The following is a 27,975-nucleotide window of genomic DNA, read 5'->3' as shown; positions in this document are numbered from 1 at the left end:
ATGATGATACACGGAAGGGAATTTTTTCCAAAACATTTACGCCATAACGTTGTTATTTTTAGTTCCTTATTGACCTAGAAAATCGTTCTGCTAAGTGCTGAGAAAATCATAAAGTTGAACCTTTATAAATAATCTTAAGAGAGGTTTGGATACGTACATAAATCAGCCACTTAAACCATCTTTGACATAAAGTAGTTCCGTTCGTTTTGCCTTGATCCAAACTGTATAGGATTTCCGTTACAGTTTACTTTTAGAATACAAACTAAATAATTATAATGTTCTACATTGACTATCAATGTTGGGCTGAAAAATACTTAACAATAATCACCTTTTTAGGTCTTGGCTCCTGATCTGCAAATAATGCGACTCTGCTTATTCAGATCTCCCAAATGGGTAGAGTCAAAACGGAACATTGCAGTCCTACGTCGCCATTTGGAAAAAAAACCGTTTTACAAAACTTATCCGTTTCACCAAACGTCCCTGAGGACGAAAGGAAGGAAACGCCGTCAGAACTTTACTTTACCAATCAGGAGACGTCGTTCTAGTGAGGAAGGGTTGCGAATGATGGATTTGCTGAGGAGTTTTTATACTATGACCCAGGTTTGTTATTGCAAAAGTCTATACCATATTCTATTAGCAATTTTCAAAAGCTTCTTGAAGAAAAATTTGTCTTTAAAGTGGTAATTGATGATGAATAATTAATTGCGTTAGGGAGGAAATTGCAGCTTTTGCTCCCACGAAAGGGTTTTACAACAAAATATTGCCACTTTTAAATTGTGAACCGTTTAAATTAAATTATAGTTTTCTACCAAGTGGTTTGATCTTTAAAACGAGGTTTCAGTAAAGTAATAAACGTACGTCTCGTTTAAATTGTTGGCCCAAAAAGTATTTTCTACAACCCTTATAGAAAATAAATCTTTTCTCCCTCATTTGAGGGATGAAAATGGCACTTTTACACCGTGGGGAGTAAAGGGAAGTCGGACACTCTGTCAAATAAATTATCTAGAAATAAACTTTAAAAATTTACAAGATTCGTATTTTGTAATTTTCTGCTAAAATCAAAAACAAGTCTGTTAAAAGGATGATAAAATCCCAATCCAAATGCTGGTCAAAATGACAAGTTTGTTTTTGACACAAAATTGTTAATGTCAATAAAGAAAATAATTCAAAATAAAATACTAAAATAAAATCGAAGCCACAAAACTGTTCAATTAAAGAAAATAAGTGTGAAAGTATTAAATTTGTCAAATTTATTTCGACAAGATTTTGCAGGTAAGCATAGTGTTTTTAAGAATTTAATACACTAGTGTGTTAAAAGGCCTTTAATCCTCCTTAAGTATTAAATCCTTCAGAATATACTGGTCGTGGATAAACAATTTTAATCATTGAAGAATCACGTAAATGCCTTAATTTGCAAAGGTTATGCCAAATTTTACACAAACAAACAAGGCGCCTTTAACATTTCAATTGTTAATTTCGGCCAGAATACATAAATAAACATGGTTGGGATTTATCGGCGGCTATTCCAAAACGTAATTATATTTACAATTACTGTTTTTATTACGACACACGGTTTAGTGCACCAGACTATACAGGATGTGCTCTGAACACGAACCAAAAGGAATTTTTTGCTTTAAATTTCTAAGCTATGTATTATTATTAGGAGATTTAACGTTCAGATTATTACCATCGATTGATCAAAGGGGAAGTTTATTTGACTTATGGACTAGAAACTAGTCGGATTCGAGTTTATTTTCCTGTGTGTCAATCTATAATAAGTAATAAGCTCAGAGACGTCTGATTGCGAGCCGCAGTTGGATAGTTTCATATTTCAAACACTAACAAATCGGCTTAAAACGAGCATTTTTGCTCTATTTTTACTTAAAAACGTTATCGACGATTTTTTTATATAAATATTTAAAACTCAAAATTCGCTGCATATTGTGATTTAATTAAGAAAAAAACCGCCAAGGTCGCTTAATGTTTAGCTTAAAGTGATTTCATATCTAATGAAAATTTAAAAAGCGCGATTTAGTGTAAACTAACTTTGAAAGTGGTTTTAAATGAATATTCAGTCACTTAAAATTTCTGTCAGTATGGTTCAATTTGAGCCTCAAAACTGGTGGAAAATTAGTTCAAAACGCTGCAGTATTGAATCCAAAAACGTGGAAAAACATTAGGAAGTATGATAAGAAAATATTGTAGTTGTTATAATTAAATTATGAAAAATCTTTCTTTTTTGATGTCAAATTTTTTTAAAATTTTTGTTTTATTTCTTATCTCACATCTAAAACTTTCTGTGAACTGTCTTCGTTTGAACTTGTCCTCGATTAAACTTCTTCTAAGTATAAAATAGCGAAAACAATTAAGAATAACAAACAACGCAAAACTGATGCTTAGAAGAATAAAATTTTCTGAAAAATTGTACTCTAGTGTGTGTAGAATGTCTATTTTTTTTAAAAAAAGTGTAAATATAAATTATATAATTTGAAAAGGACACTTTACCATAAATTTTTTATTCAAATGATTAAAATGTTTACTGATTTAAAAAAAATATTAATTTTAATACCTTAAATCTGTTGGGGCTGTTTTTAATGAGTTCACGTTATATTTTCTATTTTTCATTAAGTTCATTATTTTGTATTTTGTTTTCTAGGGAAGCACTATCACCCTTGACTCGATCATATTCCGATTGCACACCAAGGCTACAGTAGTGATTCTGATGACTTTTACAGTGCTAGTCACTACCCGGCAATATGTGGGCAATCCCATAGATTGCATACACACACGGTAAGTATATTCAATTATGTACAGTTATACTGTTGGGCTATCAAAACTTGGAAAATAAACGATCTTATTTATTAAATAAGAAAGTTATGCAGGATTAAATGAATTTGTGTATACATGGCTAAAGTCCTTTACATACTACACATGGCTAATTAGGTTTTGAAAAGCAGATTCGATGAGTTCAATGTGAGAGAAGTTACAGGAAAGTTCAAAAAGCAAAATGTGGGGAAACTTGTAAATAATGCAGGAGGGCAACATAAAGAAAATTCAAAGCCTTCGAAATGTGGCTTTACAAGGATGATGGAAAGAATGCAAAAGCACTTGGACGTAATGAACATCATCAAAAGAAGAAAGCTTCAGTCCGTCCTCCAAGGAAAAGTTTATGGCATGCAAAAGACCACCAGGAAGAAGAAGAATATCATGGTTTAAAAATAAAAAAGCAGCAGCCGAGAAGAAAGTCATCATAACCAGGATTATGGTTATTATTCGGAACTTGAAGAAGAAGAAGATGGCTAATGTCCTATTATTCATGTTTGAAGCTCTGCAGAAGCCAAACCATATTATTATACCGTTGGATAGCACATTTCATTAACTATCCACAGCTATGAATGTAAATGTAAATTTGGGACACTAAATTGACATTTTTGTAAAATCGGTACATTACAAAAAAAGTAGTCTTTTTAGGCCAAATTTCAAGTAAAAAACTTTGCGCAAAATAAACCATATCATATGACCGTAACCAGAAAAATGTCAATATAACCCAAAAAGACTCTTACCGTTTTTGAGTTACTTACACACAAATTTGTGACACCCAATACATCTAGATTCTAGATAGTGTATAAGTGACACCTAGCGTGGCTAGCCAGCACTATTACGAGACAATAGAACAGTGTTATACAGAAATAACCAACTCACCTTTCCACTTATACTTTTAGTTCGGTTTCACTAAAATAGATGGCCAATACCGAACGTTCGCTTTTTTTTATAGGCACCTGTTGATAAATTTGAAACTTTTCCACAAAGTGTGGATTTCCACCTTCTGGTGCCTGGAAAGTATTTAAATTGCAGCAATCAAACTGGATTAATTGCCCCACTAAAATTTATCGCTCGTAACTCATTTTGCTTAATTTCCGACGACCGACATTATACACAAATAGAATTATGGAAAAGACGTAACTGCCCCGCCATTTTACAATCCAATTTGATTTACGTCTTGTTGAAGAGCAAAATTGCGTTTTGTGTCTGGATCTCCTCCTATTGTCCGCCAACGTTAATTATTAATAATTTTGTTTTAACCTCTGGAGGACAGTGAAACAATAATTCTGTTTTTCCGATCGACATTTATGTAGCAATGTGACACGGACAAGGAGAGTCACTTTTATTATTTACGACCATTGTTTTGCAATCATATTTATTAATAATGATTTGACTCATTTTCATATTTATGGAGTCGGTTAGAGGCGTTTTTATAGGCCGCGAATTATTATCGATGGCAGCAGCTGTCACAAACTTATTTCCAACATGTATGAAGCAAAAAATAATCTGTAACCTAATTCCTTAATGATTTTACAATCCGGTATTAATATCTCAAGTGTAATATCAATATCTGTTAAGCTCAACGTTTGCTAAACTCTGTCCTCCTCCCACTGCTAATTTTCCTCTTTCATTGACTCTTAGTTTACTCTTCCTATTGCTTGTGTAAATATTGTGCTCTTTGGAGAATATATGTTCCTTAATTTGGCTTCTGCTTCTTCTTTTTCAAGTACCTATTCGTTCCGAATATTGGCGATCATCTTGGATATGATGACTTTGTTCAGGGCTGCTTTAAATAGTTCGGTAGGTAGTAGTTTTTGCACCATCCATTATTGGACACCCTGTATATAACCTCTCTAATGCCAAGACATTAGTTTGACCGGTGTTTGGGATAGCAAGGCCATGTTGTTTCTATTTTCCACCCTTTCCTTTTATGAGAGCAGTATCTATTATTTTTGTTTTTCATTAATCAGGTTAACGTTACAAACTTGATTCCACCATTTTTCAAATATGTTTAGCCTTTTCAGAATAATCTGATGTTTTTGGAAAAAAGTACAGTGGTTGTTGAAATTGCATACATAATTCTCTTTAACTTTTGGGGAGCTCTATGACAATATGTTTTAGACTCATTTTCCAACTCAATCCAATTGGTTGTAATTTGGCTGAATGTCTTTTCAGTGGATATTTTACCGCATCATGTTGATCTCCAAATACTCTAAGTAAACCGCCAGTCTCCATTGCCGCAATCAATGGTGTGCTCTTGTTCCACTGTTTTCTACTGAGGTCCATATCTTTCTTAAAAGAAAAATGAATGGAGCAAAACTTACCTTAGAAAGTTGTTAAAAGTTGACCCTTTTGTATTGATGCTAACTCAAAAACATCAATCCAATCACGCTCCTCAAGTTTGACACATTTGAGTCCTCGGACATTATTAGCTTGCCCAGAGGCTTCATAAGGGCTGAAATTTTGCAAATCCGCATCATGTTGATGGTTTTACTAGTTTCCGCAACTTCAATCATTTTTTTGCCTTGTACAGTTGGCATAAGCAATTAATCATCAGTATTTGTGTTAATAGATAGCGTTCTGAATGATACTCTGTTTTACATCTGTTTAATATCTGGTAGGTTTGCACATTTACCACACCTGTAGTTTTAAGTCAGTTTTTTTAAATTACTTAGAGACATCCCTGAAGACGTTCTCAACACATTTTGCTGGATCCATTCGACCTTCACTGTGGTAGAGGCTAGAGCCAGATTGATTTCCGACCAGGATCATTACCCGGGGATCCTCTTCACAGGCAATCGTCCCATCAGACAGGTGCGCTATTACCAATGGGTGGCTTTCGTCTTATTCTTCCAGGTAAATTAATTTTAGATAAATTGTTTAAATGTTTCCATTTATTTTGGTGTGCGTACGTAAATATCGGTGCAGTTAAAGGCGTGTCATCGGGTCTTCAAACGCTAGTATTTTTATCTTAAAAGTTCTTCGGTAGCGGTTGTGTTTTGAGAAGGTTTACGTTCGCATTTCCGGTGAGTAATAAATTTTAAAGGTGTAAACGCGGTTATTTTGGAACCGAACTGGACTTTTGTGTATTTGTTTTTAAAGTGCTGTTTATAAAAAAGGAGAACGTTTTAGCTAACGGACAATTTGTCTAAAAATATTTATAGTGTAAACCAAAAAAACGTTATCTCCTAACGCCTACGAATTTTTCATTTTATTATAATTTTTTTTTCTTATTTAGTGACTGAACATTCTGATCACAACATATGAGAATACGTTGCACATCTCTATCAAAATAGATCTTGCATTTTCAACTCTATTTCTCCGACACTTCCAAGTCGATTTTAAGTACAACTTAAGCTGAATTGAAGTTTAAATGTGACAGATCAGATGCAAAATAACAGTCTAAACTAAATCTATCTAAGCTGTCCTTAAACTCAACTTAGTCAATGTTGGGTAAACGGACATAAACTATTTTTGACGTTCTAAAGTCAAGAATTTGACTTCTCTGTACTTATTTTGAGTCGTATCTTTGACTGTTGAAAAAGAGCTTCTTATCTTCTGACACTGAAAAAATTGTATTTTTGACAATAAAAAGCAAATTTTGACAATTCTTCTCTACTTGTCATTTTCATTTTTGCCATCAAAAAAAACTTACGTTTGATATTTTTCTCTAGTTTACTTACGACTCTGGTAGTTTAGAGTGAAAAACACCATTTTGGTAGGTAGTGTAAAGCTACCTGTTTGTATACGCGATTGTGCGTTGATAGCTTTTGTATAAAAATTGTTCAGGTCCATAAAAAATCTTTACAAAGCTGGTAAATGTGTAAAAAGATTTGTAGACCCTCATAATTAATGGTGTTGTGTTCAGTTCAGTGTCAAGTTACTGTCTCATTCATGCATAACATGTTTTGCCAACACTTTACAACTTTACATCTTTTGATGGAGAAACAATGTCCAGTTCTTGAAGAATATTGTGTATTTCATTCGGCTGAATTTCAAAGTCATATTTTACAGGAAAATGACCGAAATAATCAATTTACGTCAATGATGTTGAACAACTCAACAACAACTCTCGAATGTAATGAAGATGTAAACGCAAGATAGAATTTTTTGGCAAGTTTTCTGGAAAGATTTGAAATGAGTGATTTTGAACTATTTTCGTTGATGTTATTAGATTTACAAACTTTTGGTGATTCAAATATTGTTTAACCGTCAGATTAAAAGTATTTTAAAGTTAAATGGTACTTTGATTGTGACAGATTGTGTAAAACTTGACTGTGATATGTAGCATTTAACCTAAACCTGAACCTTTGATTCATACGACGGTTAGTTAACAAAAATGTTGACTAAAACATGGTTTTACAAATAAAAAGTAAATTTATAAAATACTAATTTAACTCGTCTTAGTCTAACTAGATCAATAATGTGACTTGTTACAGGTTTGGTGATACCAATTTAGTGTAAATAGTTTTTTCAGGATCAGTTTGAATGGAAATGCTGCTGAATTAGGAAATATATCTTTCGATCCTTATTTTTTTTTTATTAGAAACAACCCATTTCAGGTGTGCAATGAACACTAATCATTCATTATCATATTGTGAAAAAGTTTACACTTTGTTCCTCTTGACTAGTCTTTCTTCTTGAAACAAATTTGTAATTCTCATTCTTGTGGATATGTAGAGAGTTTAATATAGTTTCTAATATAATGACAATGATGATTTAATTCAAATGAACTTTTTTCCTGGAGTTTTTCCATCTCTACGAGATGAATGATCCAATTTTCCACGTTATCCACATAACGGTAATTAAGTCTCTTCTACAAGCCGCAATTTCAGCAATATTTCAGCAATGTTTCAAGAAACCGGAAAATTTGTTCAGTGAGAATATATTTGTATGTTTTTTATTTATACCCAACAGATTTCTACGAAGGAGTAGAAGGGCCACAGACGTTATTTTTCTTAAATTCCGACTTCGAACTCGGAATTTAGTTGCAATGTTGTTAAACTGACAAATTCTACTATTTTGGCTCGAAGAGTGTTTTTGCAATGTTGACAAATTAACAAATTCTACTAATTAAGATCAAAGAGTGTTTGCAATATGGCCAAACTGACTGATTTTACTAATTTGGTTTGAAGAGTATATGCAATGTTATCAAACTGACAAATTCTACAATTTTGGTTTGAAGAGTGTTACCAATCTGTCCAAACTGACAAGTTCAACTGATTTCTTTGAAGTGTGTTTACTTGCAATGTTGCCAAATTAACAAACTCTCCTAATTTAGATCGAAGACTGTTTGCAATGTTGCCTAACTGACAAAATTTGGTAATTTGGTTCTAAAGTGTCTTTGCAATGTTATCAAACTAACAAATTCTACAATTTTGGTTCGAAGAGTGTTTGTAATGTAACCAAGCTGACAAGTCCGACTAATTTCTTTGAAATGTGTTTGCAATGTTGCCAAAGTTAACAAATTTTACTAATTTTCTTCGAAGAATGTTTGCAATGTTGCCAAACTGAAAAATTTTGTCTAATTTGGTTTGAAGAGCTTTTGCAATGTGACAATGTAAATTCTGAGTTCTAAGTCGGAATTTAATTAAATTCCGAGTTTGAAGTCGGGATTTAATAGAAATTTAACTAAATTCAGAGTTTAAAGTCGAAATTTAACTAAATTCCGAGTTCAAAGTCAGAATTTAACTAAATTTCGTGTACAAAATCGAAATTTAACTAAATTCCGAGTTCAAAGTCGGAATTTAACTAAAATCCGAGTTCAAAGTCAGAATTTAACTAAATTCAGAGTTCGAAGTCGGAATTTAAGAAAAAAAATGTCGTTTCCCTTCTACGCCTTCGTAGATTTCGGTTTTAAAAAAGGTATTGTTTTGGAAAAGTTGCAAACATCTACATTCTCTTTTATTACTGGACAACGAGAATGAAAATATACTAAATAGAAAGTTCATTCAAAACTTATTTTAATATAATAATAACTGTTTACTGTTTTTATCTTTTTTGCAAATTATTGCAAAAAATCCAGATTATTATCTAGAAGAAAAAAACAAAATGTTTTGTGTAAGTTTTTGTTTGGTTTGCATTCAAATTTACTAAATAAACCAGATAAATCAGTCTATTTACTAATTGCAATGTGATTTCTCAAAAAAAAAAAACATAAAGTTCGGTTCTGGCAACATCGGTCCATGTCTGATTCTCACCTCTCCAAATCCAAAAATACCTTCGGCAAAACATCGCTCGGACCAGTCCGACTCATCAAAGAAACGGCGTCGGTACAGGCGTCGTGACGGCAAGCCGATTAGGAGAATTCGTCTGCTAACTACCATAATCGGCACGTGCCGATCACGTATTGAATGGTACCGTCGATCGCTCGATTTGAGTTACGGTACCGCCGAAAATGTGCTTGTTTGAGTGGAAAGTTGACGGGTTTCTGACAGTTTCGACGCGTTTTTGAGGTTTGGGTTTCTTTGTTTTGGTTGTGGCAGTTTTAAATATTATGAAAAAAATATTTTGAGGTGCACAACTGGTTTTGTTATTGTTATTACAACAATAATATACTCGTGTGTAACAATAAAATGAAATGCCTGGTCTAACAAGTTTCTCTTTGCTGATGCTTTGAATCTGTTTAGAAAAATAAACAAAAGTTCAAGAAATGTTTTGATTTGTGTAAGATATTACAATCACGTTGTAGGCACATCGTTGTTTGTACCAGATGGACTCAATGAAGGATGATTAGCAACATTTAATCAGAAGACAATTAGGGTTTGAGGTTTTGAATATTTTAAACGAAGCTTAGTATAGGAATTGTAGGAACAATTTTGCTAAAAAAGAGTATAATTTGACATTATTCTATTTCTGGATTAAAATTTCACTTTTCTAATCAACTTGGATCTAAGATAATATTCTGATTTACTTAATTACTGAACTACTGCAATAAAAATTGCAATATTATTTGTTTGAAATAAATTCATTTATAATGCATTCAATACATTATCAATACAAAAGTTATGCATATAATATGTGATAAATGAGAATTTTTTTGAGATTATCTACTGATTTTAAAGATTTTTTTGAATTTCAAATTTAATGTGGTGAGTCTTTACAGAAAACGTTGTAACGATTGAATGTCATAAATTGTCTAAACTATCAGTTTCTTGTTTGTGATTCCCATTTGTACTTTGTTCTGTTTTCTAGATGTTTCTTGAAACTTAAAAACCGTTAAACCGTAAAATTTGGTTTAAAATGGGTTCACAATATTGCCAAAGTGATAAATTCTTCCAATAAAGTTCAAAATAATAATACTATTATACTTTGTATAATACATGTGGAATGGGGTTATTACCACCCTCAAATAACTTTTTTTAAAATTTTTACTTGCCTGAGGTAATAACCTACTCAACACAATAATTATAAAATATACTATTAAACCTACTTTTTAATAACATTGCAACAACGAATAAGTACTAAAATTCTTTTGAGTTATATTTTTCGCTCAATCTTTTGAAATCAGGTAGCGGACTAAATGTAATGATGTCTTGTTTGTATTTCTTGAAGCTCGTTCAGATTTTCAACACAATACCATTTAGTCCACTAGTAAACTTATCCAAGTAAAGAAATCTTAGTTAATTTCAAAATTTAGTAACTTAAATATTAAAATATTAAAAGCCAATACACAACAATATTTCATTTAAGAAGTCGTTAATATTGTGGTAAAGAAACACGGGAGTGAGGCAAAGAGTAGCGTCTTTTAAGATACAAAGTATCGGCAAAGCATCTGCGTTAGGCAATCCTGACCCAGTTCCTCTGCAATTGTTTAATCTGCCAAAACTCGACGAAAAACGTAGAAATCCCATCCGGAATCTAGGACAGCAACTTGTTTAAAAACTGAAATCTAAATTTAGATCACAACGCACGGCACCGAACGACCGAAAGCAAACTCTTCGGCACTTTCCACCAAAAAACTGATGAACCAATTAACCGCTTCTTCGGATTCCTCCAGAATAGAATGCCTTGGAACGACCCGTCCTTAAAGTGCCTCAAACTAGTGTTTCGACTAAATATGTGTAGACGCAAGGATCGAAACACGTGACCGAAATAGTACTACCTGGCCATTATGCCCGAGCGATCGAACGAACTATTCCGAAACTGCCTTAATCCAAAATGTTGGATATCTTCAGAGGGTTAAAGTCTCTCTTGAGGGTCAGCAATATCCACATAGATTCGCCAGTTTTTAGGTTGCATTATTCCATTACGGTGTCAATTTTGATTGCTTTTTCTTTGATTGTGACCACACGTCAGTACGTGGGCAATCCCATCGATTGCATCCACACCAAGGAGATTCCCGAGGATGTTTTTAACACTTTTTGCTGGATCCATTCGACGTTCACTGTCTCAGTTAATAAGCAGGAACCTTACGCCAAAATGTACCTTCCTGGAATTCGAACCACTCACGATGAAAAGGAGAAGAAAGTGTACAAGTATTATCAGTGGGTTAGCTTTTGTCTATTTTTTCAAGTAAGTTGTTCAGGAAAAAGCATTTGATATATTTTAAGTAATTAACTAGTTATTTGGAAAAAAACTACTTTTTGCGGGTATTAATGCAGTTTTTGCTTTATACAATAGTTCCACCCTTAATGTGTTTTCAATTCTACCCCAATAAGCCAATTCAATACGAATAAAAGAAACGCATTCGAAGCAGATCGTCTTTTTGCCTTTTACACACCAATCTAATAAATTACTGTCGGTTTTTTTACTAAATCCACTTTAGTAAACTGGTTTAGGTTATTACCAGAATTAGTTTAATTAAAAGAAATATCTATATTCAGTGAGGATGTAGTTTGAAGTTTGTAAATACATAGAGGGAGTGATAGTTATTACATGCTAGCAGAATACTGTACTTTTTCTACGTCTTTCTTTATCAATCTTTTGCTTCTCCAATCTATAAAAAAATTTTGTATTTGCTTGCGGACTTCTTTGGGAGCCAGCAAACCGTTTTGTCCTCACAAAAATTGTTTGCTACACTTTTCAGAACAAAGATTGTCAAGTCTAAGTAGCAGAATCGAAAAATGTTACCAGTTATTAGGGTTGCCGAACAAAATCTGTTGTTGTCACCGATTACTTGTAGATGTGGCAGCGTTGTTATTACAAAAATATTTTAGATGTGTTGCCATTTTAGTTGTAATTTTTTCCGCAAGCCTCTATGTTAGATAGTTTCCCAAACTGACCTTACACTCTTAATTGGGAGGTATGTCATGTCCTTAGATAGGAAATTTAGTAAAGATTCCAAAAACGGACTTAAAACAATCATTTTCTCACTACAAGTGGGTTTTACAGGCGATTTTCTCACTGACTGTCCTTTCAAACAGTGTTTCTGGCACTTCAAATTTTGACACCGCTTTTTTCCCTGACTGAACCAAATTTTGCAGTGTTTTTTTAGTCTATTATATAGGAAATTTAATGAGGATTCCAAAAATGTTCCTAAAACAGTAATTTTCTCACTACAAGTGGGTTTTACAGACGATTTTCTCCTTGACTGTCCTTTCAAACAGTGTTTCTGGAACTTCAAACTTTGACACCGCTTTTTTTCCTGACTGAACAAAATTTTGTAGTGTTTTTTTAGTCTGTTAGATAGGAAATTTAATGAGGATTCCAAAAATGTTCCTAAAACAGTAATTTTCTCACTCCAAGTGGGTTTTACAGGCGATTTTCTCCCTCTGTCAGTTCAAACAGTGTTTCTGGCACTTCAAACTTTGACACCGCTTTTTTCCTGACTGGACCAAATTTTGTGGTGTTTTTTTCAAGGTTTTTTAGTCTATTACATAGGAAATTTAATGAGGGGTCCAAAAATGTGCTTAAAACAGTAATTTCCTCACTCCAAGTGGGTTTTACAGGCGATATTCTCCCTGACTGTCCTTTCAAACAGTGTTTCTGGCACTTCAAATTTTGACACCGCTTTTTTTCCTGACTGAACCAAATTTTGTAGTGTTTTTTTAATCTATTAGATAGGAAATTTAATGAGGATTCCAAAAATGTTCTTGAAACAGTAATTTTATCACTCCAAGTGGGTTTAACAGGCGATTTTCTCCCTGAATCTCCTTTCAAACAGTGTTTCTGGCACTTCAAACTTTGACACCGCTTTTTTTCATGACTGAACCAAATTTTATAGTGTTTTTTTAGTCTATATGATAGGAAATTTAATGAGGATTCCAAAAATGGGCTTAAAATAATCATTTTCTCACTCCAAATGGGTTTTATAGGCGACTTTGTCCCGAACTGTTCTTTCAAACTGTGTTCCTGGCAGTTTAAATTTTAACACCACTTTCCTCCTTTACTTTACCTGATTTTGTAGTTCTTTTTTATGTCGTTGGATAGTAAATTTAATGAAGATACCAAAAATGTTCCTAAAACAGTAATTTTCTCACTCCAAGTGGGTTTTACAGACGATTTTCTCCCTGACTGTCCTTTCAAACAGTGTTTCGGGCACTTCAAACTTTGACACCGCTTTTTTTCCTGACTGAACCAAATTTTGTAGTGTTTTTTTAGTCTGTTAGATACGAAATTTAATGAAGATTCCAAAAATGTTCTTAAAATAGTCATTTTCTCTCTCCAAGTGGGTTTTACTTTGACTTTTGTCCATGACTGTCCTTTCAAGCTGTGTTTCTGGTAGTTCAAATTTTGACACCACTTTATGTCATTGGATAGAAATTTGAGGATTTCAAAATAGCTATTTATGTAACCAGTTACGAAAAGATCGATTTTGTGTAACGAATGAAAGTTTGTAGGGCGAGCGCAGCGAGGTCCTACAATTTGAATGAGTTACACAATAAGACATTTTCGAAACGTGTTGCATACATAATTTTTTCTAATTTTGACCAAAAAGCGGTAAAAACCATCTTTTAAAGTGATTTAACACAAATATTCACTTTCATAGTACCTTGTATAAACAGTGACAACGACATGTTATGATGGATGTCGCCCATATGTTTCTACGGAAATGCATAAAAACAGGGAGTGATGAAATGAACTTTTCATAATTAGTTACATAAAGTGAAAGTGATACTTTATGTAACTAGTTACATAAAGTAAAACGTTTTGTCACTGTAATCAGTTTTGAAAAGTGTCACTTTATATGCCAAAATTAGAAAAATATACATTTTTTGTGTTATTGTTTTAAATTTTATACATCAATTTTGAAGATATTGTGGTGTGATTTTTTGTCAAAAGTCTACCTACTATGCGTTTACAGGAAACACGCTAAAATTCACGAGCCTAAAGTGCAGCAATAAGTGGCAGACGGCCAACCAAAACATGGATCAATGACCGTTCTAGGAAATTGAGTATTTTTGAATTCTCCATTTAACCGATGGAATCAGTTGTCTGAAGGTACCTGAATACCACGCCACATCTGGATAAAACCCTACATACACTATTTCTGTCCTATAATCGGTGAGAGATCGTAAACCTTTCGGTGGGTGTAAAAAATCGTCCAGAAAACCACCTACCTGTTCTGTTTTATATCGTTCTCTTTTAAGATTTATTAGTTTCACCCAATTAAGCTTTGCATAAATTAAAATTGTTTAAATTAACGCGTACAAGGCCCCAAACACGGTGGAGTTATTTACAACTTAATTGATTAAGGTTGCGGTGTAATTATTGAGAAACTCGTGTTTTTGACGGTTCGTTGATTCTGGATAGTTTTTCTGTTCGGGAAAGGACAAGCTTCCGAATTCTGATACACTCGGTAGTGCAAGCTTGATCCACTATTTATTTGATTTTAACTGCCAAGCAGTTAATAATAGATCGGATTAGTTGGAATGCTTGTTGTTACAGTGTCATTATGTCAGTTGTCAGACGGGGCAAAGGCAAGGTTTGTTTGTTCTTTAAAACCGGTTTGCGGTAATGTACGTTTGCTTTTGTGGTAGTTGGAACAAATTACTTTAGCTATTACTCCTCTATTACATCTACAATATGTGTCTGCTCTCATTCTTCTGATTTAAACCCAAAACAGGAAGCAATGCATTGAAAAGATAGTTTGTACTGTCAATTCACAAAAAATAGTTGGTACAACAATAAGTACTAAGTTTCATAAAGCTGAGAAACTAAGTTTAGAATATTTATTGTTTCTTTATGCTGGATATTTGCATCTTTATACCAAAATGAATTGTTGAATAAATATAATAAAATATCAAATTTTTTTAAGCGTTTAAAATAATATTGGTTTACTATCTATTGGTCTCTTTCTTTTGAAGAACTGCTTAGGTAATCGTGGGTTTAGGAGGTTAACAGAAACACCCAATTAACTGTGGTGCGACGTTTGGTGATCTAATTGTCGCTTTTTCTGAATTTGAGGTTCTTTTGTATAAATCTATAAACTTTGCTGTGCATAGGGAACCCTTTTGGAGCAAAAAAATGGCATTTTCCAATTTTTTAAAAGTTTAAAGTGCTCATTTCAGCTTATTTGAGGTCCTTTGGTATGAATATAATCTTTGCTGTGCATTGGAACCCTCATGGAGCAAAAGAAAAATTTGCCAAAAATTCACTTTTTACCAAAACTGTCATTTTTTGTATTTTTGAAAGGTTGTAACTTTTTTATTTGAACTCCTAACAATTTCGTTAAACCGCCATTAGAAAAGGTGTAAAAAATACTACAAAATGAGCGAAAACTCGCCTCTCTAGCTCCTCACGTTACCGAGATATTGAACCTTAAAAAGTACTTAAAAAAGGCCCCAAATACTAAGTCATACGTAACTTGTCAAATAAGGGAGTAATTTAGGGTCAAAGCAACGAGTGTCACAAAATATGTTGTTTTATGGTGAAGGAACTTTGACGCCCTCTAGCAGCCAAACGACGTTATCAATCAACTCGAGGGGGGATATTTTTGGAAAGCTTCAAGTCTGCTCTATCTTTTGTTTTCTATAATATTTTGACGTATCTTGTCAAGTAAGGGAGCAATTTAGGGTCAAAACAACGTGTGTCAAAAAATATGTGATTTCATGGTGAAGGAACTTTGACGCCTTTTAGCGGCGAAACGGTGCAATCAATCGAATCATGGGGGGATAGTTTTGGAAAGCCTGAAATCTGCTCTATTTCTTGTTTTCTATGACATTTTGACGTAACTTGTCAAATAAGGTAGTAATTTAGGGTCAAAGCAACGAGTGTCACAAAATATGTTGTTTTATGGTGAAGGAACTTTGACGCCCTCTAGCAGCCAAACGACGTTATCAATCAACTCGAGGGGGGATATTTTTGGAAAGCTTCAAGTCTGCTCTATCTTTTGTTTTCTATAATATTTTGACGTATCTTGTCAAGTAAGGGAGCAATTTAGGGTCAAAACAACGTGTGTCAAAAAATATGTGATTTCATGGTGAAGGAACTTTGACGCCTTCTAGCGGCCAAACGGTGCAATCAATCGAATCATGGGGGGATAGTTTTGGAAAGCCTGAAATCTGCTCTATTTCTTGTTTTCAGTGACATTTTGACGTAACTTGTCAAATAAGGTAGTAATTTATAGTCAAAGCAACGAGTGTCACAAAATATGTTATTTTATGGTGAAGGAACTTTGACGCCCTCTGGCAGCCAAACGACGTAATCAATCAACTCGAGGGGGGATATTTTTGGAAAGCTTCAAGTCTGCTCTATCTTTTGTTTTCTATAATATTTTGACGTATCTTGTCAAGTAAGGGAGCAATTTAGGGTCAAAACAACGTGTGTCAAAAAATATGTGATTTCATGGTGAAGGAACTTTGACGCCTTCTAGCGGCCAAACGGTGCAATCAATCGAATCATGGGGGGATAGTTTTGGAAAGCCTGAAATCTGCTCTATTTCTTGTTTTCTATGACATTTTGACGTAACTTGTCAAATAAGGGAGTAATTTAGGGTCAAAGCAACGAGTGTCACAAAATATGTTATTTTATGGTGAAGGAACTTTGACGCCCTCTAGCAGCCAAACGACGTAATCAATCAACTCGAGGGGGATATTTTTGGAAAGCTTCAAGTCTGCTCTATCTTTTGTTTTCTATAATATTTTGACTTATCTTGTCAAGTAAGGGAGTAATTTAGGGTCAAAGCAACGAGTGTCACAAATAATGTTATTTTATGGTGAAGGAATTTTGACGCCCTCTAGCAGCCAAACGACGTTATCAATCAACTCGAGGGGGGATATTTTTGGAAAGCTTCAAGTCTGCTCTATCTTTTGTTTTCTATGATATTTTGACGTATCTTGTCAAGTAAGGGAGCAATTTAGGGTCAAAACAACGTGTGTCAAAAAATATGTGATTTCATGGTGAAGGAACTTTGACGCCTTCTAGCGGCCAAACGGTGCAATCAATCGAATCATGGGGGATAGTTTTGGAAAGCCTGAAATCTGCTCTATTTCTTGTTTTCAGTGACATTTTGACGTAACTTGTCAAATAAGGGAGTAATTTAGGGTCAAAGCAACGAGTGTCACAAAATATGTTATTTTATGGTGAAGGAACTTTGACGCCCTCTAGCAGCCAAACAACGTTATCAATCAACTCGAGGGGGGATATTTTTGGAAAGCTTCAAGTCTGCTCTATCTTTTGTTTTCTATGATATTTTGACGTATCTTGTCAAGTAAGGGAGCAATTTAGGGTCAAAACAACGTGTGTCAAAAAATATGTGATTTCATGGTGAAGGAACTTTGACGCCTTCTAGCGGCCAAACGGTGCAATCAATCGAATCATGGGGGGATAGTTTTGGAAAGCCTGAAATCTGCTCTATTTCTTGTTTTCTATGACATTTTGACGTAACTTGTCAAATAAGGGAGTAATTTACGGTCAAAGCAACGAGTGTCACAAAATATGTTATTTTATGGTGAAGGAACTTTGACGCCCTCTAGCAGCCAAACTACGTTATCAATCAACTCGAGGGGGGATATTTTTGAAAAGCTTCAAGTCTGCTCTATCTTTTGTTTTCTATAATATTTTGACGTATTTTGTCAAGTAAGGGAGCAATTTAGGGTCAAAACAACGTGTGTCAAAAAATATGTGATTTCATGGTGAAGGAACTTTGACGCCTTCTAGCGGCCAAACGGTGCAATCAATCGAATCGTGGGGGGATAGTTTTGGAAAGCCTGAAATCTGCTCTATTTCTTGTTTTCAGTGACATTTTGACGTGACCCTCCATTCTTTCAAATTTTTTGAAAAATGACAATTTTTAAATTGCTTTTTTTGTGATTATTTCACCTACTTTGAGGTCATTTGGTATAAATATGCCCTTTGCTGTGCATTGGAACCTTTTTGGAGCAAAATAAAAAATTAAAAATTTTGTCAAAAAATCCAATTTTCTCAATTTTTGAAAGTTTCAAAGTGGTTATTTCACCTAATTTGATGTTCTTTGGTATAAATATACCCTTTGCTGAGCATTGGATCCCTTATGGAGCAAAATAAAAATTTGCCAAAAATGCACTTTTTACCAAAACCGTCATTTTTTGTATTTTTGAAAGGATTGAAAGACTTTATTTCTGGAGTCAGATGTGCAGATGATATTGTTCAAATATGTGGTACCGTGACCCTGTGAGAAACAAAAAAAACAAGAAAAAACTGAGACAATGACAGTTCCAACACTGACTTTACAAACCAAAAGAGTGCCAGATGTTACTGGAAGAGTGTTAAGGTTAATCGCCAGTCTAAAATTAGCTCGAAGAAACTTATAGCCGTATCAACTTCACATTACAATTTTAAAAGTTAAGTGGAAGCAAAAGAGATCGTATGTGGTTATTTAAGAAAGAAAATCATGCCAAATGTAAAATTCTTACAACCCCCAAGGTTTAAGGTATTGCTGTGAAATAGTTATTTGCGCAACTAGGGAGGAAAGTGCAACTTTTGCAAAAAGCAGTGCAACGTGTGCAAAAAGCAGTTTACTCTGTGTGTCACTAGTAAAAGTGATATTTTCGTCTCTCAAATAAGGCAGGAAAATTTTATTTTCTGTAGGGGTCGTAGAAAAGATGTTTTACTCAGTGCAAGCAAATCTATCCTAGTGCTATTTGATCTATACTCTCTCTTTATGGTTTGGGTTTTTTAAACGGCTGGAACCTTGCTGTATACAAATGTTTAATTTTCTTACAGTCACAGTTGAACTTAATCACAAGAACAGACACCGTCTGACAAGTAGAATATGCCGGGTCTCAAGTTCTTCAAACAACATTACTAAAATACTAGTGTTTTAAAAAAAAACTACAGCTAGTTAATGATGGCCATATTCAAGAAGCAGAATGTGCAATGTACAGCAGATCAGGTCTCAAAATCCAAAATGGCCTTTACTGGTCCTTTACTTTGACAGAAAGGTTGGTTTTCTTCCCTAAAGCACATGACTTCATATACGAGTTTGGAAACCAAACACCTTTCATCCAGTGCTTCTTCAAAATGGCCAGTGTTTATCTCTGCTGTGCTGGTGTTGAAACTAGTATTCAAAAAATTTGTCTTTTGGTCCCGTAGTTTGAAAAAGTTACAAAACAGCCATTACGGTGTAATCTAAACTAAATATTTGGTTGTTGCGAATAGGAATTGTCGTTTGATGTTTTGGATTTTTGGACTTTATCGGGTAAACCTCCAAAGAGTTAGCAAAAAGTATCCGATTAAGGGCACCACCCTGATAAAGACATGAATAGTCACTCCTTGCGAAAAATATGTAACTGTTCTGCCTGTTTTTTCCAATTATTCCTGGTCAAGTTAAGTTTCAAATGGTCAGAACGATTTTATGTCTGGTGTACTTTAAAACGTCCGATAAAATAATGTAGAAAATGTACAAACATGACAAGAAACGCATTTAAGAGAGTCATTTTATGTTAAAACCTGTGAAAGAAATATTAAAGCTATGCAAAGAGAAACAATTGATGGAAAAGGCTAAAATTGTAATATAAGAGTAAATTGTTTATATGTTGATTTGTCAAAGTAGTCAGACAATTTGGGAAATAAATACTTGTAATGTCAAGACTAAATTATAGCTGAAAAACATCAATAAATTTGCAAAATCGGTTTGGCAAATTAGTTGTGACCTACACAATGTGATGTTCTCTTGTAAATAATATTTTCGTCTCAATCGATTAATCGCATTCAACAAGATGAGGCCGTATCTTCTATTTTAAAACCGCAGTCAAAATTAAGTTGTCGCCAGCAGCATGTTCAGTGTGTAACGAATTGGCTGGAACCGACTTGTAAGATAAGCGTGTACTTGTCACCAAAATCGCTATCCAAATATTTCTTTAAAGCTTTTTCCTGTTTTTTTAAAGGTTAATTTTAAAATGCTTTTCTGGCCAGTGGCCAACCGTTCAACGCAAAATTAATAGTCAGATTTGTTATCTGTTTTGGGTGTCTTTAGCAATTAAGCTTCGAATAACGTTTATCGAAATTTCTGCCATATTGCAATCTTGAAAATGCAGGCAACCACACGTACAGATTGCGAACATCAAAAAGGACATTAAAAAGCCATTCAGCAGCGTCCCTAAAATGTAAAACTTGTATTTTTAGCTCTGGTACTCTAAATTCCTAGAGAATAGTTGCAAACTCGGCTGATTAGGGGCGTTTTACGATTATGGATTTCAATCGTAAACGTGTTTTTTTTTCTCTCTGACGCAATGGAAAAATGTACATATTATAACATCAAAAGCAATATCTGTTGGTGTTTTTGAAAATTTTATTAACCACTCAATTTCAATTACTGTACGACGTCCTGGAAGCTAAAGTAGACGGTTCTGGAAATCTGGGAAATTTGTCTTGTGCGTGCACCTGACTCAGTATCCGATATATTGTCACGATTTCAGCGAATTTTCAAAATAAACTTCAGTGGGTTAGGTTAATATCGTGTTTCCAAACATGTTCCTTGTGTTGGTTTATAATTAGTCTCCATTCAACGGCTGACGATATGGGGTTATTGCCTAAACACCCGTTTTCTTGGATTAACTGCTAAGGAACTTGCCTGTGCTCCAAGATGATTTACAGTTACGGGTTGATCTCGATTCAAATGGGTTTTTCACTTTTATAATCAGCTTTTAACTGACTGTTGATGATAAGTTTCCGTCAAAGTAAAGTTGGGTGCCAAAAATATGACTCACTTGAAAGTGTCGGAAATAAGCTGTTTAGAAATCTCGTATATGCCTTAATTTTACATTCAAGTTTATCGTATTTTTAATTATTATTGTTGTTCTTTGCATTTATGTTGAAATTAAAAAAAACCAAATGTGCTTGTTGTAAAACGGATTTTTTAATCATAACAGATTGCAAAATGAACACAATGAATTAGCGCCACATTCAACCAAACAATCAATCAAACAATTTCCCATACACTCCTGTAGTTACTTTTTTTTGCTCATTTTTTGATACCAAAGTGATATACATTACCATAGTCAGAAACATTGGTTAGGAAAAATTTGATATTGTCTGATTTCTAGAACATAATAGGCACTTGCACCATCTTGTCGTGATCCTATGTTAGGCTCATGTTGTGTTTTTAGCAGTTTCCTTCCATTCTTCTCTATCCGACGTGCTTCTACTGCTGTTTTGGAAAGATTTTCCTGTAAACTGCTTCACCTGGTCCAGCCATTGTTTTGGAGAACGTCCTCTAGGTCGTGTTCCCTCTACCTTCCCTTGGACCATAAGTTTTTCGAGATTGTCATCTTTCCTCCTGCTGACATGTCCAAAATACCTGAGAATCAGTTGTTTGATTTTAGTTGACAATCTGACTTGGATGTTAAGTTCTTCGAGTATGGTTACGTTAGTTTTGCGGTCTGTCCAGGGAAGTCTAGTCTTCTCCAGACCCACATCATCACCGTCTGTGGCTTTTAAGGTCCAGGATTCTGCTGTGTTTACTAATTTGCATTTTGTTGTGGTTGTTATATGCCCATCTTTCCAAATTTTGTTGAGTTTGGCCGTTTTGGCAAGAGATATCCTTCTTCTGATTTCTTGACTTGATCCGCCATTTCTGCTGATGTGGGCACCTAGATAAGTTATTTCCTCCACGTTCTCGACATTTTTAATATTAGGCATTTCTTCCATGCTGTGCGTGCGATCTATTAACATAGGTTTCGTTTTCTGACGGTTCAGTTGTAGACCGAACTCCAAGCTCACTCCTCTACTCGCTCAATAAGACTCGACATTGCCTGCTCATCTTTGGCGATAAGTGTGGTGTCATCAGCGTAGCGGAGATTATCCATCCTTCTGCCACCTATGACAACTCCTCCTTCCCAGCCGTCCAAGGCTTTTCTTATAATATATTCTCCATATACGTTAAACAATAAGGGTGACAGAACACAACCCTGCCGTACACCACGTTCCAGGTTGAAAGGTTCAGAAGTTCTTCCATCCACCTTCATTAGTGTTATGTTATTGTTATATAGTTCTTTTAGTAGGAGAATCAGATGCCGCGGAGTCCCCATCTGCGACAGGACATCCCAAAATCGTCTCCAGTTGACACAATCAAAAGCCTTGTTGTAATCCAGGAAACACAAATATGCAGTTTTGCCATATTCTCTTGTTTTTTTAATGATTTGCCGCACATTCATAATCTGGTCTCTCGTACCCTTTCCCCTCACAAAACCGGCCTGTTCTTGTGGTATTTGCCATTCTAAAAAAAGTCTCTGCAACAGGATCCTGAGTATGATCTTGCTTGGATGAGAAATCAGTGCTATAGTTCATATTGCATTTTTTACTGAATTCTTTTTTATGCAGCGGTATGAGAGTAGAGGTGCTTAAGCATTTCTGCTTTGATGTCATCTTCTCCTCGACTCTTCTAATTATGAGACTAAAAATGACAAAGGGGAACCTTAATTAAGTGATTAAAATGTTTGGCTGATCTTAATAATACTTTATTTAACGAAAATTTGGTAGGACGACAAAACAAACATTATTTCTTCTATCAGATTTTTGGCAATAGCTTCGTTCCTGAACTACAAATTATTGAATGAATGACTTGTCCTTCGATGATGGCTGGATGATCAATGGAGGAAGAATTGACAAAAAAATAACCAATAGAAATAATTTAAAAAAGGTTTTTGTCCTAGAACCGAAAAAGTAGACATCATTCATAACATTTTAGTAGTAATAATCTTTTGTTACTATTCTGGTCTCACAAAGGTAATTAAAACAACAATAATTTCTGCTTCTGATCCCTCAATCAACAGTACCAAGATCGTCGATTTTCTTATATAATAATACGGCAGAGGCATCTGGTCCAGGGAAAAAATAAATCATAAATATTTTATTTCGGGATTAGTATAAGCAAACCGAAACAATCGGTTTACGTTTCAAAGTGGTCCAAGGTGAACGGGACGGTAATTATTTTTTAGGAAAGCAGTGTATGGTTTTAATCAATTTAATTTCCTGCACCTGAACTAGTTTTCTTTTACTTTATTACATTTTTTGCTTTTATAATAAAATCGCGATTAATTTCTAACTTTTGGACATTTTCCTAGTTGTACTCAACAATAGTTCTTACTGCAGCTGCATAGTAATAGATACGATTTATGTTGTTCTTTGCATAATACAACCACCCTGGCCTAGCCAACAGATTTTCAACTGCAATGCAGCGATAATAATTCTATGCTGTAAACTCTAATATAAATTTTAAAACATATTATGTAATTTCAGGCGATTCTCTTCTATACACCGAGATGGTTGTGGAAGTCTTGGGAAGGTGGCAAAATTTGCGCTCTGATGATGGACCTCGACGTGGCCGTCTGTTCCGACATCGAGAAGAAACAGAAGAAGAAACTGATGATCGATTACTTATGGGAGAATTTGAGATTCCATAATTGGTGGGCGTATCGGTATTATTTCTGCGAAGTTTTAGCCCTTATAAACGTTGTAGGTGAGTGTTACTATTATCTACAGTGTATCTCAAAATGGTGAGAAGCGTATTAGTATGTCTGTCAAAAACAGTAAATAGTTCTTCAATTTAGTTTTGTTATTATTTTCGTCATTTAGTGGTTTTACTTCACAATTCATTGATATTAGAGTTTGTTTTGGAAATTGGTTTTTGATTTTATAATTTGAATACGTTTTAAACCAAATTGGGACACGTTGTATTCTATATTGATCATTAATCAGTTGCTAATACAATATTATCAACAGGGCAAATGTTCTTGATGAACCGATTCTTTGACGGAGCATTTTTAATGTTTGGTTTTGACGTGATCGCCTTCATCAACACAGACCAAGAGGACCGTATCGATCCCATGATCCAGATATTCCCCAGGATGACCAAGTGCACTTTCAGGAAATACGGCGTGTCCGGGGACGAGGAAAAGCACGACGCCTTGTGCATTTTACCTTTAAATGTAGTGAACGAAAAAATTTACATATTTCTGTGGTTCTGGTTCATCATCCTCTCATTGCTCACTCTATTAACAGTCGTCTACAGGGTGGTCATAATATTCTCGCCCAGGATGCGCGTCTACCTACTTCGGGTGCGGTACCGGCTGGTGCGCAAAGAGGTGATAGACACGATAGTGCGACGAAGCAAAATGGGTGACTGGTTCCTGTTTTATATGTTGGGCGAGAATGTGGACTCGTTAATATTTAGGGACGTTTTGCAGGATTTGGCTCACAAGTTGAATCGGCACGATTTCCATCATTCGCCCGGTTTTAAGGGCGAAATACAAGAGGCGTGACAATTATTTACCTATTAGTATTCCAGTAACGGTGGTGCGATTATGGGGATTCAGATACGAATGGAATAATATAACCAGCACTTTTTTCGATTATAACAAAACAATTGCCTTAGCTGCTACGGACGTGAAATACTGAATTTACTATTCTACTGTTCTCAGACAAAAAGACAAATCAGTATGCTTGACAAGACAGTGAAACGGTAATGAAATCAGACTTAAAGGAACCATGAGCTTGAAAAATTTTACTATGAGTTTCCTGCTGAATGAATATTTTTAGAAATGACAAAATCCTTAACAGATGTATTAAAAGTATTTTGTTAAATATGTACAAGTTTTCTTAGTAAAGGGTAATTAAACTGCGACAGGTTAGGTTTTTTTTTAAGCTTATTCGTTCCAACGTGAACCTATATTACGTCTGACAGCTTACTTTACAACCATATATTCAACTATACAGTGTGACCCAGAAAAAATAGTGACGTCATATTATAATTCTCAACGGAAGGCTTAGGTTATCAAAATTGTTCTTTTACGTCTGAAAATACAGAAACTATTTCCATTCAGAACTACAAGTTGCTGTTGTGACTAATAGTGGTATTTCAATAAATATATGCAAGAAGAGTAGAATTCTGTCAACTAATAAAATTAAGCTAAGTTGTTCCTATTGAAATTTATGCTTGCTATCTTTTTCAATGCTTATGGTAAATCCCATTGAGCAAATGGTTTGTTTCAGGTCAAGATGAACCATAATGATATTTGAGTTTTTGTACACAAAACAACATGGTGGAGCCTCACTCCTCATGAACTGATCTGATTGAAACTTAACATATTATAGTAAAACAGACTTTCTTCTACTAATTCTAAAATGTTCAGTTGTCTATCTCACTCCGTTTAAACAGGGTAATGTTTTGCCTGAAAAATCATCTCAAATCTTAATATTGTCATAACTTTGAACCTATAAAAATTGTCATTTTAGTTCATCAAATCCGTTATTATCGTGCTTACCAAATAAAATCTGTTAATGAAATTTCAAATTCCATTATAAATCTCTCCTAACTTAGCAAAATATCATTTTTTTTCTCATTCAGAACAATATGGTGACCTCAAATTTACGTATAAATACATGTTTTGTTAAAATTTATACTATCACTATACAGAGTACCCCTTAATACAGAACAAATGGAGACGTAAACCAAAAAAAAATTGTACGGTATTTAGAAGTACGCAGAAAAATATTTGACACCTATTTTTTCCTTTTTAAAAAAACGACCCATATTACTGCAAAAAAACGTAATATTTGGTACACCATATACTAGTGACGTAGAAAGGCACATGTGCACTATCTCTCTTTTGTTTATAGTGAGTTGAGTGAGACGGAATTCATGGACGTATTGTTGAAACTGTAAGTTATGATTTATGTTTATTTTATAGTGATTCGTGTTTAGGAAGTCATCATGGTCAAACAATAGTAAGAGGAGTCCCCAAAGATATTTTTACGAAACTTCCACGTACGTTATAAAATTGAAATGTCTCTTCCTACGTCACAGGGGACGGTGCCCGGCTCCCTATAACTTTCTTTTTAAGCTTTTTGTAAAATTACTAGTAATATTGAAACGTAAGACGAAAAATCTCGTTTTAATGAATACATTTTAAAAAGTTTATATTTAAAAACTTAAGTTTTACAATGGTTTCGATCCTACTACCAGTCAATGCTATGAATAAAAATGTAAAAAAATAAATAAATGACACGTGTCGGAACGGATTTGATGTCACTTGACAGTTGGTCACGTGACTACTTATTAGGAAGTCTAAATGACACTTTGTAACCAACTGACAACTGACTTTCATGTCACGATTTTTGCATCTGTTCTCGATTGATTTGTATAATAATGATGTTAAAATGGAAATAAATTTAAATAACGTCACAGCTGAAAAATTTTCATTAATGTTAACGTGTTAATAAAGAAAAAATATTCTTAGAATAAAACATGCGGAAATCGACCATTTTCCGTAGTTGTTAAGAAAAAACAACATTGTATTTTGTGTTTCGTTTACCTTAAAGAGGTACTTTGCCTGATTTAATGTCATGTCCACTGTATGATATAGCTTTTTTGAGTAACAGTCATTAACATCTTCTAAAATTACTATCGGACTGGTCATTTGACCCTTAAAACAGTTTTTTTAGCAAAAAAAATTATGCGACAACTACAAAAATAGTGCCTTTATAAAGTTTTGTTCTACATCACTCTGATCTACTGAAGTAATAATGTGAAAGGTATATATTTAGTTGAAAACTACAGAGAATTTTTAAATTTAAAACCCTTTTTCGAAATTTAGCAGACTTTTGTTGGATATTTAAGGCAATGTGGTACTAAATGTATCTTAATAAAGACCCTCAAGTTTAGGACATTAGGGTTTTACCGCTTTAAGTATATTTTTGTTGTTATGACTATTGATTTTAGTGCACTTTTCAATATGTTTTGGGCTATTTTACAATGACCTGACATTGGATAATATTTCACTTTTCCATACGTTTGTAAGATGAACAAGAGCACCGTTATTGGAAACTGAAGGATAAATCTTTTCTTCAAAATCATCTAAAAATTACTGACATCATTTGGAAGTTGTGCCTGTGATATTTGGTACCAATCACTGCCAATTTTCTGACTGGTTTCAAATGGAAATTTACGTAAAATTGTAATGGATTCTCAATAAAATTTTCGATAGAGAATCCGCTCAACAAATAGGTGTGATAGTGCATGACAATAAATAAAAAATATTGTTGTTTTTTTCTTTGAAAAATGATTACTTCAAAAAGTCCCATTTCTCGAATATAACCAACATTCCTAGTCATAAAAGGCTTTACATTTTATTTTATTGTTTCGTGTTTGTATTTAAAATAGTTTGTCTCCTTGTTTGTTAGGTTTACGTTGTACTATTATTTGTTAATTAGGGTTTAACTAAACGATAATATTACTTATTGCTTGTATTGTTCGACAATAAAATGTGTTTAAAAATAGTTTCAATCCCGTTAATTTACTACTTGGTCTGTAATGGTATGGTACCGTAGGTACCGTGTGTATGACATTTGGTTGGCAACACACAGGACGCTAACGACCCATCACAATTTGCAAGTAGTAATAAATCATCAAGATCCCATTCAGCGGCGTACAATCGTCGTAATTACGGTTATTTGTAAAGAAATCCAAGAAAAAAGCTGGAATTTCGCCCAGGCCGAATGCCTGATGGTCTAGACGGGCTAATTGGTCAAGATTCATATTGTAATGGTACTTTTGCGGTGATGTGGTACTGAAAAATGTTCCAGCACGCACATCGCAGCAATTGGAAGGTGGTCTTCGATAATATAAGACCTTCTTGGTAAAACAAAACACTCTGTAATTTTGCTAGGACGTGTGCTTTATTTATGGGATGCCCTTTTAGCGTTAGAAAATTGTTGGGTTGACCTCACGCAGTGATTTAAGAAAGAAGAATAAAAGCAGATCATCTTCAGGTTTCTACAGTTTATCGTCAA

The 27,975-nt window shown here is 34.2% G+C and overlaps 1 protein-coding gene across 1 annotated transcript; it reads left to right on the top strand.

Moving 5' to 3' along the window:
- Positions 1 to 350: 350 nt before the first annotated feature.
- Positions 351 to 27,462, top strand: LOC145727026 (innexin shaking-B-like). The gene is given in 6 exon segments (XM_081976410.1): positions 351 to 437; positions 439 to 600; positions 2,657 to 2,790; positions 5,499 to 5,679; positions 23,425 to 23,644; positions 23,908 to 27,462. Coding segments are annotated over 6 exon segments (1,284 nt in total). The 5' UTR covers positions 351 to 389; the 3' UTR covers positions 24,447 to 27,462.
- The last annotated feature ends 513 nt before the right edge of the window (positions 27,463 to 27,975 follow it).

The sequence above is a fragment of the Ips typographus genome, linkage group LG1 (assembly GCF_016097725.1).
Source record: "Ips typographus isolate SLU linkage group LG1, UJ_Ityp_2.0, whole genome shotgun sequence".
Classification (NCBI taxonomy): domain Eukaryota; kingdom Metazoa; phylum Arthropoda; class Insecta; order Coleoptera; family Curculionidae; genus Ips; species Ips typographus.
This window is presented reverse-complemented; position numbering and strand designations above follow the sequence as displayed.